The 20,508-nt window shown below is 42.5% G+C and overlaps 1 protein-coding gene across 4 annotated transcripts in view; it reads right to left on the bottom strand.

The window, feature by feature from the left end:
- Positions 1-20,508, bottom strand: part of pou6f1 (POU class 6 homeobox 1) — a 186,346-nt gene that overhangs the window by 25,229 nt on the left and 140,609 nt on the right. For all 4 annotated transcript variants that reach the window (XM_059643392.1, XM_048523309.2, XM_048523308.2 and 1 more), the window contains 2 exons: positions 17,316-17,445; positions 2,161-2,329 (listed from right to left, as the gene is read on the bottom strand). In XM_059643392.1, the coding sequence (XP_059499375.1) occupies positions 2,161-2,329; positions 17,316-17,445 (299 nt within the window). The remainder of the gene's footprint in view (positions 1-2,160; positions 2,330-17,315; positions 17,446-20,508) is intronic.

Here is a 20,508-nt window from a genome sequence, read left to right as displayed (position 1 = left end):
GATGGCACAATCTCCCTGGAAAATCTTGCCACTCTAAATTTGGCAAAATGGCAGTATCCTGTCCTGCTGCTGTTAATTGTCAATGAATAAGTGGATGCAATTTACAACTCCAGCACAATCATCGATATATTTAATGTACCTGTACACATTTGATAGACCTTTTCAAAAATAAAAGAACTATTTACAGGATATGCTTGACATAAGCAAATGTCTCTTTTGCCCATCCCTTGTTGTTAAAAGAATATTGTTCTAGGTACTGACCTGCCAGGCCCTTTCAGAGGACATTAAAAAAAAATCAATCAAGTGGCACAGGACTAGAGTCATATGTAACCCAAACAGGGTGGGGTTGGCAGCTTCTTTCCCTGAATTACGAGAGTGAACTAGCTGGGTTTTTAAACAGCAGTTAAGCAGCTTTTGGAGTTTTTTTTCACATGGTACCAATGTTGTCATGTCTTCAGAGGAAGTGTTTTGGATTGCTATGGCTCTTGAGCAGTGACCACGGTGGAATGGGGTTGCAATATTTGACCTAGCTGGCCTTCATGTCTTCCCACATGAAGGGCAAGCACTCTTCCTGGATCAAGTGAAGCTAAGACCACATTGCCATGTTATTTCTGAAGTAGGGATGTGGGTGCTTGCCATACATCCTCTGCTTCCATTGCCTCTTGATTTGCTCCACAAAGACAGATCAAGACGTATTCTCACCTTCTTGACTTTAGAATGGAAGAGGGAGTACGTAATGAGGGTTATATAGCAAAAAGCAGTTGATGAAAACTTTGACAACACCATAAAAACCAAATACAAAGGGAAATAAAAGCGGCTAAAAAAAATCATCTTTCAGTGTAAGTTGCCAAATTAAAACCATGCCCACTGTTGCTGCAGCACTATACCTGACCAGGTATTCAGTGTGGGTAAGACTATTTCTGGGAAGTCTTGTCTGGTATTTTGTCATCCAACCCGTTGCTAATTCCTACTTAGCTTTAAGTAACTTGAACATATAAATGGCAGACGGTAGCACAGAGGTTGTTAGTTGATGACTCTGTTACTAGATCAATACACAGAAGGTGATCCAAAAACATGAGGTGAAATTCCATTGCGGTTGTTAGGGAATTTTAATTGAGTTGATGGGAACAATTTGGAATGAAAAGCTAGCTTTAGTAATTGGCAAATGACTTAATTGCTGTGAAAACCCCTCTGCCTCACTGAAGTCCTTTAAGGGAGGAAACTGCTGTCCTAACCTAGTCCGACCCACATGTGCCTCCAGACTCTTAACTGCCCTCTAAATAGCTGAGAAAGCTAGTGAGTGGTAGCAGTTCATTATGCTTTAATGGTTCAAGAATATAATCTACTGCCATCTTTCTGAGGGATGGGCAAAAATACTGACCCAGTCAGTGATGCTTATATCTCAAGCATGCGTACTCACAGCTGCTTGATCTGTTTTTCATTTTAAGTTTCAAATTTGAGACACCCTTTCTTTCAGTTACCTGTCTGGGAATTCTGCTGCTTCTTCCAAGTCTCTTACTGGCTGCCCAGCTTCAAGAGCCTACCTGTCATTCTTTATTAGATTGGTGAGCCTGCTCTTTGGCTCTCTAATTGGCCAATTTGAAGAAAATAGCAGGCCGGCCCCTGTCTTCAGTGTGGGGTTCTCACTCCATTCGAGCCTGACCACAGGGGTTAGGCTGAGATGTCTGCAGGGAAAATTCTGCCCCAGGAATCAAACGCAAGATATTTCTTGTCAACTACGTCCTAGTCTAATCAAGTGGCCTGTTAAGAAATCAAAAGTCACCTGATGTATTGTAAGTATTGTTTCTCCTGCTTTGTGGAGAATATGAAGCTTAACATTGAGGATAGCAATGGATGCCGTCTGCACTGCTTTCTGTGCAGCCTTTTAGATTGGGCCTCAGTTCACTGATGTGTATGTTCATTGAAGTAACTGATTGAAACAAGGAGGTTATAGCAATGTTAAAATATTTCCAGTTCTGGTTAAGGAACTGTGCATTTTTCAGCTTTTTCTGGCTATTTCAAATGTCCAACTTCTGTGATGTTTTATTTCTTTTTATCTCTGCATGGAAATTATTCTTCTCAACCCTTATTTTCCCCTGTTAGATATCATTCCTGCTGCCCCCGCTAGGTTTGAAATAGCACCTCTGTTTGGTGTGTTACCTGCAGATAGCTGACTGGCTGTACGCTGGTCCCTCTGCAGCACTCAGCGCTTGTCCAACCTGTGTCTGCGTCAAGCCAAGGGACAATCGCCGGATCTTAAAATTCTTTGCAAATTCACGAATTTCTTCCAGGTTTATCCCATCCACCTCAGTGGGTGCATTTTGAGGCTCTAAAATGGCAAGAGAGAAGGTTCCAGATTGGAATATTTGGTCAGAAAATAACTTTATTCTGCATAACTTGGACTGTCCGAGAGAACTTCGACCACAACTTTGATAAAGACGGCCAGATTCGTAGACTAACAGTTTTATCTCCATCCATCCTGCAGAAAAACTTGGTAGGGACAGGGTTAAAGTTAGCCAGGTGCTGCACGGTGGCTCAGTGGTTAGCACTGCTGCCTCACAGCACCAGGGGTTAAGGTTCGATTTCACCCTTGGGAGTGTGGAGTTTGCACATTTTCCTTGTGTCTGCATGGGTTCCTCTGGTTTCCTCCCACAGTGTGAAGGTGTGTAGGCTAGATGGATTAACCATGGAATTACAAGGATGGGGGGGATGCTCTTCGAGAGCCGGTGTGGACTCGATGGGCTGAATGGCTTGTTTTCGCACTGTAGGGATCTTAGATACTCACCATGGATCCCACATTTTAAAGAGTATCTGCCAGAACCAGTGGGTCTTTCTCTAAATGCACAGGGTTGGACAGCTAGGAGATTGAGAGCACAATGGTAAATTTACACGACAAATAATCCAGAGGCCTGCACTAATCCTGTAGAGATGTGAAGCTGAATCTCACTATGGCAACTGGGAAGGGGGGTGGGGGTGGGGGAGGAGTTTAAATTTCCAGGATAAATTGCTAACCTCAATGATTTTGAAACTACCGGATTGTTCTCAGAACCCATCTGCTCCACAGCTATCCTTCAGGGGAGGAAATCTGCCGTCCTGATCCTGTTTTACATGTGACTCCAGACATACAGAAATGTGGTTGACATTTGAATGGCCTCTGCTGTGGCCTAGCAAGCCAATCAGTTGTATCAAACCACCAGAAAAAGAACAATGTACTGACATCACATGGCTTGCAGTGGCTCATCACCAGCCTCTTATGGCCAATTAGACATTGGCAATAACTGCAATGCTCACATTCCATGAACAAGTTAAAATAAATGATGTAATTAGAGATCTGGGCAGTGATCCAAATCCGACTGGGGAGAGGCGTCTGGCGCCAGGCAAACTAAGTCCTTTTAGCATTTTGCTTTTTAAAAAAAAAATTACTTGTGGGGTTAGGTGAAGCTGGCAACTTATACAAATCTAGGGCACAGTTCATCCTGAGATAACAAGGTGTAGAGCTGGATGAACACAGCAGGCCAAACAGCATCAGAGGAGCAGGAAGGCTGACGTTTCGGGCCAAGACCCTTCTTCAGAAAAGGCCCGAAATGTCAACTTTCCTGCTCCTACGATGCTGCTTGGCCTGCTGTGTTCATCCAGCTCTACACCTTGTTATCTCAGATTCTCTAGCATCTGCAGTTCCTACTATCTCTGAAACACAGTTCATCCTGTTGCCCAGTTTGGTATTCCTGCCTGCCTACCAGCCTCAACTACTTTCCAGGTTTTGGGTGGGAAACTGACTAGGGACAAACAAATGAGACCCAGTCTCATGCTGCTGTGGTGAGGATCATTTGTCACCTGCCACAGCCAAGTTAAAATCAAGGCCTTACAGACCAAAATTCTAAACTCCTGTTGACTATTACTGCCAAGATCAGAGATGGAAATTTGCCTAATATCCAAGTTGAAATAACAGTGTAAGTATGATTTAATGATGAGTTTCAGGATGAACTATGAAGGGAATTCAGGAATAAGTGTCTGGTTTCTTTTTTATAAACCGATGTCATTCATTGACACAACTCTGGCCTCAAACTAGACATATTATACATTTGCTGGATTTACACTGGCTTTCTGGATGCTGAGAAACCCAGGCATAGAGGGCAAACAATCATCTAATACTGGCATAATTTGGAATTTCTGAAGTTTTCAGCTTTATTTTCCTGAACAGTGTCATGTGGCTTTCTGAAACACAGAGGTTTTGAATTTCCAGCTCTCTCAGTGTTCAGAAAGATGACTGAATTGCAAAGGTCTTTCCAAAGGCATCCTGTATTCAGTGTTTTTCAGGCAGATGGAGAGAAGCAATAGATGCTGGAGGCCCAGCCAGTGAGGCACCAATAATTTCTCCAAAGTGCGTATAAAGAGGGAAGGAGAGCAATACCTGTAGGACTGGAGCTTCATGAGAGAAGTATTGGCTTACAGTGTGAAATTCTCCAGAATGACCCAAAGTCACAAACTACTTCTCACTCTCTGTGATCAGCGAAGAGAAAGACCACCATGCTTCTCAATTTTCACAACTCTGCATTGATATATTGCAGTTGCAATACTAATTGCAGAGTTGTAAGGACAGCATTTGATAGGTAACTGATGTCTAGTGTCTAACTGCATTTGACTTCATTCAAAATGACACACCCACTGTTTATCAAAGAGACATCAATGTGGGGCTCAAGCTGCAAGGACATTATGGTGAATCTACAAGATGTTTAAAGAGTCATTTTCACTGACGTTGTAGGCTTGCTCGCCGAGCCGGCGTGTTTGATAGCAGACATTTTGTCACCCTGCTACGTAACATAGAACACAGAACATAGAACAATACAGCACAGAACAGGCCCTTCGGCCCTCGATGTTGCGCCAACCTGTGAACTAATCTCAGCCCCTCCCCCTACACTATCCCATCATCATCCATATGCTTATCCAAGGACTGTTTAAATGCCCCTAATGTGGCTGAGTTAACTACATTGGCAGGCAGGGCGTTCCACGCCCTTACCACTCTCTGAGTAAAGAACCTGCCTCTGACATCTGTCTTAAATCTATCACCCCTCAGTTTGTAGCTATGGCCCCTTGTACAAGCTGAAGTCATCATCCTCGGAAAAAGTCTCTCACTGTCCACCCTATCTAATCCTCTGATCATCTTCTATGTCTCTATTAAATCCCCTCTTAGCATTCTTCTCTCGAATGAGAACAGACCCAAGTCCCTCAGCCTTTCTTCATAGGGCCTGCGCTCCAGACCAGGCAACGTCCTGGTAAATCTCCTCTGCACCTTTCCCAATGCTTCCACATCCTTCCTGTAATGGGGCGACCAGAACTGCACGTAATATTCCAAATGAGGCCGCACTAGTGTTTTGTACAGTTGCAGCATGACCTCACGGCTCCGGAACTCAATCCCTCTACCAATAAAACCTAACACACCGTAAGACTTCTTAACAGCACTATCACCTGGGTGGCAACTTTCAGGGATCTATGCACATGGACACCAAGATCCCTCTGCCCATCCACACTACCAAGAATCTTTCCATTGACCCGGTATTCTGCCTTCCTATTATTCCTCCCAAAGTGAATCACCTCACATTTATCGGTATTAAACTCCATTTGCCACCTTTCAGCCCAATTCTGCAGTTTATCCAAGTCTCCCTGCAACCTGCAACATTCTTCCACACTGTCCACCACTCCACCGACCTTAGCGTCATCTACAAACTTACTAACCCATCCACCTATGCCTGCATCCAAGTCATTTATAAAAATGACAAACATAGTCAGTGCGCCTCCTCATCCACAACCCGAGCTACAAATCTTCTCAAAAACTTCAGTTTCACTGTTAATAGGAGGGCAATCTCACTTGTTAAAAATGCAGACTGTCTGTAGTGCTGCTATCATGAGCAAAGGCTTGATAACATTATTGATATTTTTAAAAAACTAACTGACTCTAATTGAACCCAAGAAGCTAAAAAATATGGCTGCTATAAGTCACTTGACCAAGCAACTACAGGTTCCAAGTGGAGTGCAGCAAGACACATCCAGACATGTTGAGACTCCTGAAATACCAGGAGTTCAAAAACAGGCAATGGAAGTTTAAAAATTCTAGCTTTGGAGAGAAACAGTACACAGGAGGAAGAACTTCCAAAAGGATTGAGCAAGATTGACTTAGCACTTCTAACATTTTGAGCTTTTGGACTGTATTGAGAAATCTGGCTAAGAATGACCAATGCACAGAATTCTAAGAAGACTTTGAGAACCACTGGCAGTGGGGAGTTTTGACAGATGGAGGACAAAGAGAATGGGTGTACAGAATTATTGTTCTGTTTGAGACAAGCCCAGCAGTGTGAAAGTGCTGAAATAGGAGAACTAGGCGCCCTGCAATTACAATGAATTGTTGGATAATGTTGTCAGAATGTTTGATATCATCGGTCTCTATGTTTTTGCAAAAGTTATTTCCTGTGGATGAACAAATATGTGGACATGAGTTACAGGAAAATGTTTTTAAGGATTTACTGTATACTGTGAAAGTTGATCACATGTTAAAAGACATGCTGCTTAGGTGGATTGGCTGTGTTTAAATTGTCCATAGTGTCTAGGGATGTGCAGGCTAGGTGGGTTAGCTGTGGGAAGTGCAGTGTTACAGAGATAGGGTAGGGGGATGGGTCTGAGTGGGATGGTCCTTGGAGGGTCGGTGTGGACTCGATGGGCTGAATGCCCTGGTTCCACACTGTAAGGATTCTATGATTCTATTCATAAGTTGACTCCAAGATTTTGACATATATGAAAAGATTTCATTTACCTCATGTAAACGTGATTCTACTTTATTAATGGAATCAAGTCCCAAAAAATTCAGACCCACAGTATAATCCTGAAGATGTTAATGAACTGATTTCACTGTAATGATAATGAGTATTGGTATGAAAATGCTTAAAATATTTCCAGTTTTTAAGTTTTGTTTTTAGTTATTCAAATTTTTAAGGAGAGCAGATTATGAATGACAATGAATATAAATTTTTCAGCATTGTTAGTTTACATGGTGATCGTCATTTTTGGATTTCACTTGGCCACAAATAAAATGTGACTCATGTAAAAGTCAACCCCATGACTTTTGGCCTAAAACAATTTTGTCTCAACAACCTGAGTTTTACATGAATAGATACAGTACCTACCTCTGCACTTTGTCACTAACACTGGGTTTTGTCAATGGCTAAAGTTTATATTGAATGAACTTTTGGAAGGAACATAAACAAAAATTGCTGGAAAAACTCAGCAGGTCTGGCATCATCTGTGAAGAGAAATCAGAGTTAACATTTCAGGTCCAGTGACCCTTCCCCAGAACTGATGGTAGCTAGGAAAATGTCAGTTCATATGCAGAAGGTAGGGAGAGAGTATGGAGTAAACAATAGGTGGGGGTAGAGCCCAAAAGAGAAAAAAGAACAGTCAGAGAGACAAAGGAGTGGATAATGATCTGGCTAGGAGGGTGAATAGCTATTAATGGAGACTATTAGTGGCTAACAATGGTTTGTAAGTAATAGCAGAATAGCTGAATGTTTGAACAGAACCGTTTATATGTTGTATTGACAGCCCAGAACGCTGTTGGTCTGTGTCATCTTGACAGCAATATCAGAAAGGCTTGCGCCTTTCAAACTGCAAATGCACTTTTCTGGGGTTAATTTTTAACTGATCCATCTCTGCCTCCTCCAGTGGTCTTCAGCATTACAAATACCAGTCTTCGGCCAATTTGGTTCACTTCATGTGACATCAAGAAACTGTTGGAGATGCTGGATACTGCAAACACACTGACAACATTCTAACTATAGCATTGAAGATTTGTGCTCCAGAACTTGCTGCTTCCCTAGCCAAGCTCTTCCAGTAGTTACAACACTGGCATCTACCCGACAACATGAGGTATGTGCTGCACTCAAAAAAAAAAAGGACAATTGCAACCAGGCCAATCACTGTCCCAATGGTATACTCGTAATCATCAGTAAAGTGATGGAAGGTGTCAATAATAGTGCTAACAAGCAGCACCTAATTTGGGTTGTACCAGGGCCACTCAGCTCCTGACCTCATTACAACCTTGGTTCAAACATGGACAAAAGAGAAGAATTCCAGCGGTGAGGTGAGAGTGACTGAACAAAAGTAAGAATCAAATAAGGCCAGAATGCAAAATAGTGTGAATTGGACTTAGAATGTTAAGAAGACAAGCCTTAAGGCCTTTTGTCTTAATGCTCAGACAATTCCCATTAAAGGGGATAAATTAGTCAAACTAAGATATAAGCAGGTCTGATATAGTTGGCAATATGGATACATGGCTGCAGAATGTTGACAGGCAATAAGGACAGACAAGGAGGAAAAGAAGATGGGAGAGTATTGCTTGTAAAAGAGGACATTAACGCAATAGTGAGGAAGGATATCAGCCCTGGTGAAGTGGAATCTGTACTGATAGAGCTTAGAAACAGCAAGGGAGAAAATGATAGTGGCGTTTGTATACATACCCCTGAGTTGTAGTGTAATATTATGAAAGACATAAAACAGGAAATTTAGAGATGCAGGCAACAAAGATTCAGCTGCAATTGTGGGTGACTTTAATCTGCATTATGATTGGTCAAATCAGTATCAACACCATAATCAGAAGAATTCCTGGAGTGTGTGCAAGATGGTTTACTGGATCAATAGAACTAACCAGAGAACAGACCATCCTGGTCTGGGGTGTTGTGTAATCAGGAAAGAGTACTTGGCAATCTCACTGTGTGAGGGCCTTTGAGGAAGAGTGACCATAGTATGACAGAATTCTTCATTAAGATGGTGAACGATGTAGTTGATTCGGAGACTAGGGTCCTGAATCTAAATAAAGGAAATTAGGACGGTATGATTTGTGAACAGAATATGATAAATCAGGGTTAGGGGGTGACAGTGGAAAAGCAATGGTAAACAATGAAAAAGCGCAAGATGAACTGCAACAATTGTTCATTCCTATTCACCACAAAAACAAAACAGAAAGAGTGGCTAGACCATTTACTAACAAGTGAAATTATCAATAGCATTACATCCAAGGAAGGGGCATAAAAACTGGCTAAAAAGAGCAGCAAACCTGAGGATTGAGAGCAATTTAGATTTCAGCAAAGGATGACCAAGGGTTTGATGAACAGAAGGGAAATCGAGTACAAGAGTAACCTTGCAGGGAACACATAAACCGATTGTCAAAGTTTCTATAGGCATGTGAAGGGGAAAAAATTAGTAAAGACAAATGTAGATCGCTTAGTCAGAAACAGGTACATTATAACCAGGAACAAAGAGCTAACAAACCAGTTAAATTCACAAGGAGCACATCAATTATGTCCTAAAATTGGGGGGGGGGGGGGGGAAAGAGGGGAATAGGGTCTAGTGGGAGGGAGGAACTGAAGGAAATCAATATTAGTAGGGAAATGGTATTGGGAAAATTGATGGATTGAAGACCAATAAATCCCCAGGGCTTGATAATATACATCTCAGTGTAATTAATGAAGTGTCCCTAGAAATAATGATCATCATCTTTCAAGATTCTATAGACTCTGGAACAGTTCCGACAGATTAGCTACCCTCCATTGAAACAGAGTCAACATGGATTTACGAAAGGGAAATCATGCTCGGCAAATCTACTAGAATTTTGAGGATGTAACTAGTAGAGTTGATAAATGGGAGCGAGTAGACGTGGTTGACTTGCACTTTCAGAAAGCTTTTGCTGAAGTCCCATATAAAAGACTAGTGTATAAAATTAAAACACATGGGATTGAGGGTAGTGTCCTGAAATTAACAGAGAACAGGTTGGCAGACAGGAAACGCACAGATTCTCCAGCATTGGCAGTTCCTACTATCTCTGAAGGAATAAATGAGTCTTCTTCTGAGTGGCAGCCTAAGGCGGTACACCACAGGGGTCAGTGCTTGGATCCCTGCCATTCTAAGTATATATTAATGATTTAGGTGAGGGAACTCAATATAATATCTTCAAGTTTACAGACAACACAAAGCTGGGTGAGAGGATGCAGAGATACTTTAGTATGATTTGGACACGTTGAATGAGTGGACAAATGCATGGCAGATGCAGTATAATGTGGGTAAATTTGAGGTTATTCATTTTGGGAGCAAAAACAGGAAGGCAGATTATGATCTGAATGGTGATAGATTAGGAAAGGGGAACGTACAATGAGACCTGGGAGTCCTTGTACACCAGTCACAAAGTAAGCCTGCAGGGGCAGCCGGAGGTGAAGAAGGTAACTGGGATGTTGGCCTTCAAAGTGAGAGGTTTCGAGTGCAACAGCAGGGATGGCTTGCTGCAATTATACAGGGTTTGAGGAAGACCACACCTGGAATACTGAGGAAGGAGGCTCTGGCGATGGAGGGAGTGCAAAGAAGATTTACCAGACCGATTCCTGGGATGGCAGGACTGGCATATGAAGATAGACTGGATCAATTAGAATTATATTCACTGGAGTTTAGAGGAATGACAGTGGGATCTCATCGAAACCTATAGAATTCTAACAGGATTAGTCAGAGTAAATTCAGGAATGACGTTCCCAATGAGCGGGGAATCCAAAACCAAGGGTTACAGTCTAAGGATTGACCATTTAGGACTGAGATGTGGAGAGATGTTTTCATCCAGACAGTGCTAAGTCTGTGGAATTTGCTGCCATAAAAGTGATTGATGCCAAAACATTGAATGTTTTCAAGAAGGCTTTAGGTACAATTCTTAGGGCTAAGGGGGATCGTGGGATATGGGGAGAAAACGGGAACGGGAGCGGAGTTGGATGATCAGATAAGATTGTATTGAATGGTGGAGCAGGCTTGAAGAGTCGAATGGCCCACTCTTACTCCTATTTTCTATATTTCTAATTGGACAATTGATTGAGTAAGTTTGAGAAACAATTCCCTATCTGTAATTAAGCCATGAGAGTAGAAAACTGCTAATTTCCTATGCTTAATACATCTAAAACACATCAAAGTATGACGTGATAATCAATGTACTTTATTAAAAAAAACTACATCATAGCGATACGTTTGACTGTTCAGTGCTCCCCACTGTTACAAGCTGCCTGTCTTTCTGTGCAAAAGGCAACATAAGCTACAGGGGTAGGCAGCCCATGAGTCTGAGTGTGTGCATTAAAAAGGGAATGTGAAGTACACAGAGGCTGGCAGCTTCCAGATAAGCACAAAGTGAGTGAATGCTAAGAAATGAAATGAAGAACCATAAGATACATCCTGTGCTGATGCATGAGATTTGCGTTTGTCCTTCTGCGCAAAACAACCTGGCAGAAGCAAGCAAATCTGATGTGTTCTTGAGCTCCAAAGTGGAATGTTGAAGGGCTGAAGTAGTGTGAGAGTTGATCTGACAGCAGGTACAATGATGTGGTGAGGTTGGTGGCTAGCCAATGACCATTTGCATGGGTGAAAGATTGAGGAGGATACAGTCCATGGAAACAGGGTACGGAAGGTTTGAATTATAAAGAAAGGCTGGATAGGCTGTAATTTTTTCACTGAAGCATGGGAGGTTGAGAGGTGACCTCAAAGAAGTTTATAAAATCATGAGGAATTATAAAATCATAGAGTAATTGTCTTTTCCCTAGAATGGGGCATTTTAAGGTGGCACATTTTTAAGGTGAGAGGAGAGAGATTTACAAAAGACATAAGGGGCAATTTTTTTTTTTTTTACACAGGGTGGTTCACGTGTGGAATGAACTTTCTGAGGAAGCGGCGGATGCGGGTACAGTTCCAACATTTAAAAGATATTTGGATAAGTACGTGAACAGGAGAGGTTTGGAGGGATATGGGCCAGGAGCAGACAAGTGGGACTAGTTCAGATTGGGATTATGATCGGCATGGACCAGTTGGACCAAAGGGTCTGCTTCTGTGCTGTATGACTCTGTGATGGCTGGGTCACACATTCAGCGAACTGTAGCTACAAGGTACCTGCTTGGACTGATAGGTCAGGAATTTGTGCCATTTCGTTTCTAAGTGAAGGAAAATGGAATTAAGCAGAAAGTTAAGGCTTTCATGACATGCTAAAGCATTGAAATAATATCGTTATTGTTCAATGGTGAGGTTCTGAAGTCACCATTTCCACCCAGAGGGGAAACCAGTTCACGACATTGAGAATTTGATTTTTTCATTCTCAGTGTATTTTCCAACTTTCTTGCCATTACTCCCACCAGAGAGGGGGAAATTGCTCAATGTAGGAAAAATGGAAATGAAGAAGTTAACGACGACGATGATGTACACGGTGATACCACTCTGACATTAACAGTCACATGTTGTCTGTAGCTGAGGAAGAGAAGAACATTGTACGAGAGAACCGTAATCAGTACAATGGATATCAGAATGTAAATAAAAGGTTTACAGAATATACTCAGAGAAAGTTAGTCTTTGATCAGTATAAGATAGAACGGGCTTAGAGCAGGAGCAGTCGAGCTAAAGAGAACAACCTCATACTTTGAGGGACAGACATTCAACCCCTAGAGGGAATCCATGGTGGACAGAATTCATCAAGCTATAATGGTGCTAGCTTGAGCCAGTATAAGTTGCACAGTGCATGGATACAGCATGCTAGCATTGATAGTCATTCAAAGCACTCAGTATATGAACTGCCAAACAGCAAACCCAGGCTGACCCAACCCCAGTGCAATGAACTTTTTACCCTTAATTCTTAATGAACCATCTCCATGGCAATATTGTATCACATAGGCATTTGTTGGAACCTAATGATGTCATAACCAGCAATCAAAGTTGCCCTCTTTCAGAATATACCCCAGTCCACTTTGCTCTTAAAAGGGACATCACACAAAAGAAAGTACTGGTTTTTGTTAGCAAATGGATCATCAAAAGGAACAGTTAACAGTCAATTGGCCATGCACAGTGTGAAACAAGCTTGGAGCACAAGAAAGAGCAGGAGGAGATGAATTCAACAAGCAGATGTTTACCCTAATTTTTGATGCACTGTGCACTTCCCCTTCCCTTAGTGTCAAGACAAGCCTTTCAGCTGTCTCATTGACAGGTTTATTGGGATCAGGGAGGTGGGAAGGGGGAAGAGTTCCAAAGTTGCACACTGGGAGTGGAAGGCCAAGGTTTCTGTTGCCTCACATAGCCCGCTCCAGAAATGAGCTGCTGCTGCTTGCATCTCTGCAAGGAGCTTCTAGGCAGTCCACATTCATCTACTTAGGTCCAATGGCACACAGCCAAATGGCAGATTAGGCGGGGCGGGGGGGAGGGTGTCATTGGAGAAAGTCAGAGTCCCACAAAATGCTTCCATGCTGCAAGTCAGCAGCATCAGCCACTTGCCACTGTCATGATGGGATCTGCAGCTGCAGACACCAAATGGATGGCAAGGTCCATGTCTGCAGCGACACCCAGGAAGCCTTAAGCAACTACTGGAGTTAAAGACCATAAAACCATAATGTGCCATCCGATCTGTTCCAAATGTTAGTCTTGACTTCCGTGGGTGGATCCACAATGTTAATTTAAATTTCAGGAATGTTCTGTGTGGCACAGCTGGTCTCCAAAGTGACCATATCCTCTTGATGCTCCTGACATATTCACCTTTTAAGGCAGCCCGTGAAACGTGGGTCCCATGCCTCTGCACTTCCTGGACCCCTTTCTATCCAGTCTCAATGAAGAAGTGGGCTCAACATTCCTGTTTTCTGGTTCCCTGTCTCCCAGTGTGTCAGTCACTTGGGTAGTGTTATCTAACTGCTGTCTCCTGGTGCTTGCATATGCTCAGGTAAATGCAGTGATGTCAACAGTATGGGTTCAATCCCCACACTAGCTGAGGTTACCATGAAAGAGTCTCCTTCTCAACCTCTCCCCTCGCCTGAGGTGTGGTGACCCTCACATTAAACCACCAGTGGTCATCTGTCTCTGTAATGAGAGAGCAGCCATCTGGCCTGGTAAGATTATGGTGACTTTACTGCTCTCCTACAGCAACTCTTGATACAGCCTTAAGTTGAACTTTCTCTTTGCAACTTACTGCTGCCTGAATGGTGTTAGGGTGCCACACGTCCACTTACTCATTCTATCTGACTAATGGAAATTTAATGTGTTCACCAACTCCAAGTGGCACCGAGTCTCTTCCTGAGCAAACATATAGCTAACGCCCAATAGACATCACGGTTTGCATTGGTCTGCCACCCACCCACATTTTAAATCTATTTCACCTACAGTACGGCTCCAGGGAGGTGAGTGTGAAAAGTCACTGCTTTTTAGTCAGTTGTTCAGTACTTTCAGCCTGTTCTTTGCTTATGTCCGAATTTGTCTGCTGGAAGAAAGGAAAAGCATGGTGCATTTCTTGCCAACTTTTGTCACTGAATTTCTCATGACACTGATGTCCTCTCCTCACTGAGCATCACTGTCAAAGTGGAGATGCTGTTGAGACGCTGAAAACAATTTATATAGCTTCCCCCCCCCCCCCCCCCCCCCCCCCCAAAGTGGTTGAGGGGAGAACAAGTTTTCTGTTGAAACAATATTTTAATTGATGTCAGCAGTTTTGTTCTTTGACAATCTTGTTTTTCACCTAGCTCGATGTTCAAGGCCAAACTATTCCCCATAAAACAGAGTGGTTTAGAAGTGTGGTGATACTTTACAGGTCTGTAGAGTCAGCTTTGCCTTAGAGTTCAGTAATGCAATAAATTCACCACAGTCAACATGGTGTTTCTCGACCCAGCATTCCTGTTCTCACTTAAGGCTGCAAGAACTCCACTCCAAGGACTCCTCATTAATGAATTAGTTGAGTGTACTGAGTGTAGTTTATAAAACATGAAGGTTAAATCAAGTCCTCTTTGAGAAGGAAGAATAGATGCAAGATGGAGACAATGCTGTATGTCAGTCTGGAGTAAACTTAAATGACAGAACTACTGGCCAATTGGAATGGCCTGTACCTCTCCAAGGTGGGTCTTGTTTCCCAGATGGGGACAAAAGCCTCACCCTGAGCCAACTAACAGCCCGCTGAGCATGAAATAATTATGGGACAGCTGTTCTTTTATGTGGGATGGTGGATAAGCTGGGATGATGGATAGGGTGAGGGGAACATTACCTCATTAAATCCAGCCTGTAAATATGAAAGGAAAGGCAGGATAGTGACTGCTGCACAGACATAAAGCCAGGCAAATTGTCATGTTGTCAGCAGTGATCGGTTATAGAATAGACAGGTTGCTGTGCAGCACTGTGCTATGTCAATCTCACACATGCAGCACATATCAGCAGCTTAAATGGCAAATGCATTTCATGTGCATTAAAACAATTTGTCAGGATTCAAAGTTTAAAGGACTGAGTTCTGAAGAAGAGTGACACGAGACACAAAATGTTAACTTTTTTTCCCCACAGATACTTTTGGACCTGCTGAGTTTCTCCAGGACTTGACAGTCCCAGCATATGCGAGCTGGGTACAATCATCACTCTTTGACTGTAAACTGTAAAATAAAAAGCAGTCTACTTCTAGTCTGAGAGGCAAATGCAGCTTCTATTGCATGCTTCTTTTCACTTTTGCAGTCACTCAATAAAAGTGAATGCTTAGAACCGTTGGAAGGTTTTCCTGCATGTAAGGGACCCACATTTGACAATAAGATGATGCTCATTTACTAGGCCTTGGAGTAACAGTAGCACTAACTCAGACACAGTTATAAAATGATATGTGGCTAAGGACATGTACATTGTGGGGCTTGGTCCTTAAACGGCGATAGATTAAAAGGCTGTGCACTTTGATGTGCAATGAACTGTCAGCTATGCCACCAATGTGCCCTGAGAAGCATTAGTTTGTGGTTGCTCTCCCACTATCTACACAGTGAAGGCAACTCCAGACTGTCAATATTTGCCCAGGTGCACAGCTGGGCTTCAAAGATAATGCCAGGGATGCTGGGATATCCTGACATTGGCCAGTATTCCAACTACGGTAAGTGGGAGAATAGGATGATATTACGGTATGGTGCATTAGGAATGAAGTGAGTTTGAGAAGATAGCATGAGAAAACCCGTTAGGCCTTGTGGAGAGAAACCCTCCACGAAACTCACCAAAAAGTACACTGAGCTGATTTCTGGTATGATTCTGCCCAAAGAAGCTATGTTAAAGTAAAAGCAGAAAATGCTGGAGAAACTCAGGAGGTCTGGCTGCATCTGTGGAGTGTTAATGTGTTGACTCTGATATGACTCTTCTTCAACTCCAGTTATGCTAAACTGATGTGAAATCTTGGTTAGATGACACTTGGAATACTGTGAGCAGTTCTGATTGACACATGGAAAGGACATAAAGGCACTGAAGAACATTCCAAAACAATTTTTTACAATTATATTAGTATTGAGTGGTTATACCTATTAGGAAAGACTGAACAGACTGGGGCTATTTTCTCTAGGAAAAGAGAGTGAGTGAGGGGTGACCTGATTGAGGTCTTTAAAATTATGAAGGGATTTGAAAGGCTAGATGTTGAGAAAATGCTTCCACTAATGGATGAAACCAGAATGAGGGATCTTAAATGTAATTTAGGCACTACGAAACCACATAGGAATCTAGGAGAACATTTTTTACCCAGAGTGGTGAAGATATAGAATTCAGCACCACGTGGAGCAGTAGGTGAACAGTATTGATGTAATTAAGGGGTAGCTAGGTAAAAACACGAGGGAGAAAGGACAAGAGGGCTGTATCAATTGGTCTAAATAAAGAAAGATGGGAGAGGGTAAGATAACAAAGTGTGAAGCTGGATGAACACAGCAGGCCAAGCAGCATCTCAGGAGCACAAAAGCTGATGTTTTGGACCTAGATCCTTCTTCACAGAGGGGTTGGGCAGAGGGTTCTGAAATAAATAGGGGGAGAGGGGGAGGTGGACGGAAGATGGATAGAGGAGAAGAAATGTGGAGAGGAGAGTATAGGTGGGGAGGGGAGAGGTCAGTCCGGGGAGGACGGACAGGTCAAGGAGGCAGGATGAGGTTAGTAGGTGGGAAATGGAGGTGCGGCTTGAGGTGGGAGAAGGGGATAGGTGAGAGGAAGAACAAGTTAGGGAGGCGGGGACAAGCTGGGCTGGTTTTGTGATGCAGTGGGGGGAGGGGATGAGATGGGAGAGGGCTTCTGTGAAGCAGAAATACCAGCATGGTGGATCTGTCAGGTCCAACGTCCTGTTTGTGTGCTACACTTAATATTATGTGAGACATGCAAACATACACAAGACATATCAATTGTAAGTAGTGACAGTTCAAGGTATTTAGATGCTCAATGCAAAGCTTCAGCAATAACAAAACAGTATTTCATCAATTAGGTGACTGCACATTGAGCACCAGACGTTTTGGTCCAATACGTACTGCTGACTAGTTGTCCAACACTGGCAGCGGAGGAAGTGCTGCTTGGTGTAATGGGTTCAGTCGGTGCAGTGGCTGTGGTTGGTGTCACACTGGGTTGCGTAACAGCAGCCATTGTCTGGAGAGGTTGTACCTTAGAGAAAATGAGAAGAAATAAAGTTCAAAGCTTAATGTGATTTCCATTTAGAGCATATTGGCCCAGCACCAGAGTCACTCTGTTATAAAACCCATGGACTGTCCCAAAGAGGATTAGATTTGAACGTTTCACACCAGAACCACGGACACTTTAGGACTTTTCAAGGACGTGGTTTTTATTCAAGATGTTCATGTCTATGTTATATTGTATGAGAGGTCCAGGAAACTGCCATTGATGGTTGTTATCCAACCAGGCTGCCAAATTCATAAATTAATGAAGCAGCAGATTTTGTTACAATACATTTTCTCATGACTAACTTTGATGGGGCTCTTGTGGCAGTGGTAGCATCCCCATCTCTGGTCTAGAAAGCCTGGGCTCAAATCCCACCTGCTCCAGACATATGCCATACCATGTCTGAGCAGGTTGCTTAAAAATAGCTGTGACCAACTTTGTAATACTCAGTGATAATGGGAACTGCAGATGCTGGAGAATCCGAGATAACAAAGTGTGGAGCTGGATGAACACAGCGGGCCTAGCAGCATCTCAGGACCACAAAAGCTAACGTTTCGGGCCTAGGCCCTTTCTGATGAAGGGTCTAGGCCCGAAACGTCAGCTTTTGTGCTCCTAAGATGCTGCTTGGCCTGCTTTGTTCATCCAGCTCCACACTTTGTTATCTTGTAACACTCAGTTCCTGACAGCAGATGGCACTCTCCACCAAACCATCTGACCATAAATGTGAGGAAATATTAATTAAGCTTTATACAGTGGGCAGTTTGCTCACTGGGCACAAAGGAGCATAGACATAGTTCGAATACAGGAGGACAATTAGTGAAATATAGTTTGAGGGTTACCACTCTACTAGTTCTTTCTGCAACAAATACAAAGTGACAGAAGTTTATATTAACATGAACAAGCATTCAATGATATTCAACATAACTACTGTGCATGCAAAATGCTTTCAACTAAGTATAAACGCAATGTTACGAGTGCACTTAATGTATTCAATTCTTCCATATTGCTCACTCTTGCTCTTGCTTTTTGAACAGTTCATTAAATTACTACATGGTCAAGGCAAACCTGATTACCTAACTGTCTGAATGTTTGAAGTGAGAACAGTTATCAGGCACATCGAAGTTACACAATTTTGTCAATGGTACAGTATGGTTCTCTTAAATTCTCATTTCAGCTGCACATTCAACAACTTGCTTTTGAAACTATTTTTTCCCAAGGGAGTGTAAGATATTTTATTAAGGAGTTTCACACTGACCTAGTCCATTGTCATCCAGCCAATGGCAAAGTATCACCTTGACAACAGAAAAGCATCAGGTACAGAGCTACAAAACCAATCTTCCACAAGAATTGCTAATCCTCACAGAAAGGAAACATTTTTGTAAGTAATCATAAAAATAACTCAGAAAAATGTGTGAAGCTTTAAAGAGAGAAGAAACATAAATCCGAAATGGGGGTTGAAAAGAAATTAGTGCAGAATTTTCTGCTCCCTTGAATGGCAAGGGCAGTTGCGAGCATTTGGGAAATGTGCATATACAGCAGGATTGAAAAGATCAGATTCCTGACACCGAGTAAAAAAATTCTGATTTTCCACTTAGGATTTAAACAGTGAGATCAAACAATTACAATGTCACCAGCAAACCCTTTCAGAACAGTAATCTCCAGTGGCCACTGCACAGCCTCCGAGAGGGAGAAGCAGCAGGTGAAAAGCTCCCAAGGAAGTGGAGTAGAATGAGCAGACCTCCAATCTACCAATCACACTGTCATTGTCTGCAGCTCTTGGGAGAAAAAAAATACAAGTGCAGAATAAGGATGACTGCGACTATCATCACTGGATGTTGTCATCTGCTGGAGCAGCACTTGTACACTGATAGACTGGGTGGCTATCCCTTCCTGATGGCTGTCAAGGTTGCAAGGGGAAGTTGTAGAATGAAGCAGTAAAGGGCAAGAAACAGAGATGAGTATTCGAGCAGGACGAATCAGGCAGAATCACATCTAATGTTGGTCACTGTGTTGTAAATGCCAACTAGTTGAGTATTCAGTACCTTGCTTGTTGTTAATAGCTAAAGGGATATGTTGTTTGATACAATCTGCCTGTCTTTGGGACATATGGCTTACATAGCTGGCATCATACCAGTACTGAAATTCACGCACCACATTATTCATTTGTGAGATCGAACGTGTTTTTGCTTGATGATAGCATCTTGTTAATGGTGGGCATTACTTGTGTTGCTACTGCATAGCAACAGTGGGAAATAACTAGGTTCATCTGTTGCTCAAACATTTGGCATATCTTATGCTTGCAGGGTAATCTGAGGCAGACTGCACACTTTTCAGGATTAAAAGTGATGGCCTTAGGCTATTCATGCATTTGTGACAGGTACCAGAAATGTTCTGATTAAGGTGACCATTACCAGTTGTTGAACATTGATTCTCAATTGGACAACATTTGCTGGATAGGGATAATCCTCAGTGCGCAAAAAAATTACACTGACAACCACTTTAGGTGTGTCAGTCAGGCTCACAGTGTGGCACTTGTCGCTATGCATATTAATACAGATGGCCCTGTTCTTTGTCAACAGAAGAGCATGTACATGCATTATGTCTGTTTCAATTCAGCAGATTGAGTGACAGCCATTCACTGGTTCAATCCTCAAGGCAATGCCCTGACCAATCAAAATCAACCTGCCTGTTTTAAAATTTAAACAACGCCTGTCAGTTAACTGTCAATCAGCATTAAAGCGAATATTCTCCATTGCAACTTCTCTACCAATGTCCACTTGCCAGCCAATCAGCATTGTCTTCTCATACAGCACAAACATCAGTTCTCCCCTTGAATTGGTATTTTTGTGAATTATCCTGACGTTGCAAAGTGAAAAGCTTCAACAAAATGTGTCATTATTCAGCAATATTCAAATACAAAGCAACTATTTAATACTAATTTCTTTCAGGCCCATACTCTCCCTAGACCTTTGCATCTTAAATATTTCAGATAGACTTCTTCTGTCTTCTTCTTTGAAGACAGACACCAAGTGTTTTTCAATGGTTTCT

This window comes from Stegostoma tigrinum, chromosome X, assembly GCF_030684315.1.
Source record: "Stegostoma tigrinum isolate sSteTig4 chromosome X, sSteTig4.hap1, whole genome shotgun sequence".
Taxonomy (NCBI): domain Eukaryota; kingdom Metazoa; phylum Chordata; class Chondrichthyes; order Orectolobiformes; family Stegostomatidae; genus Stegostoma; species Stegostoma tigrinum.
This window is presented reverse-complemented; position numbering and strand designations above follow the sequence as displayed.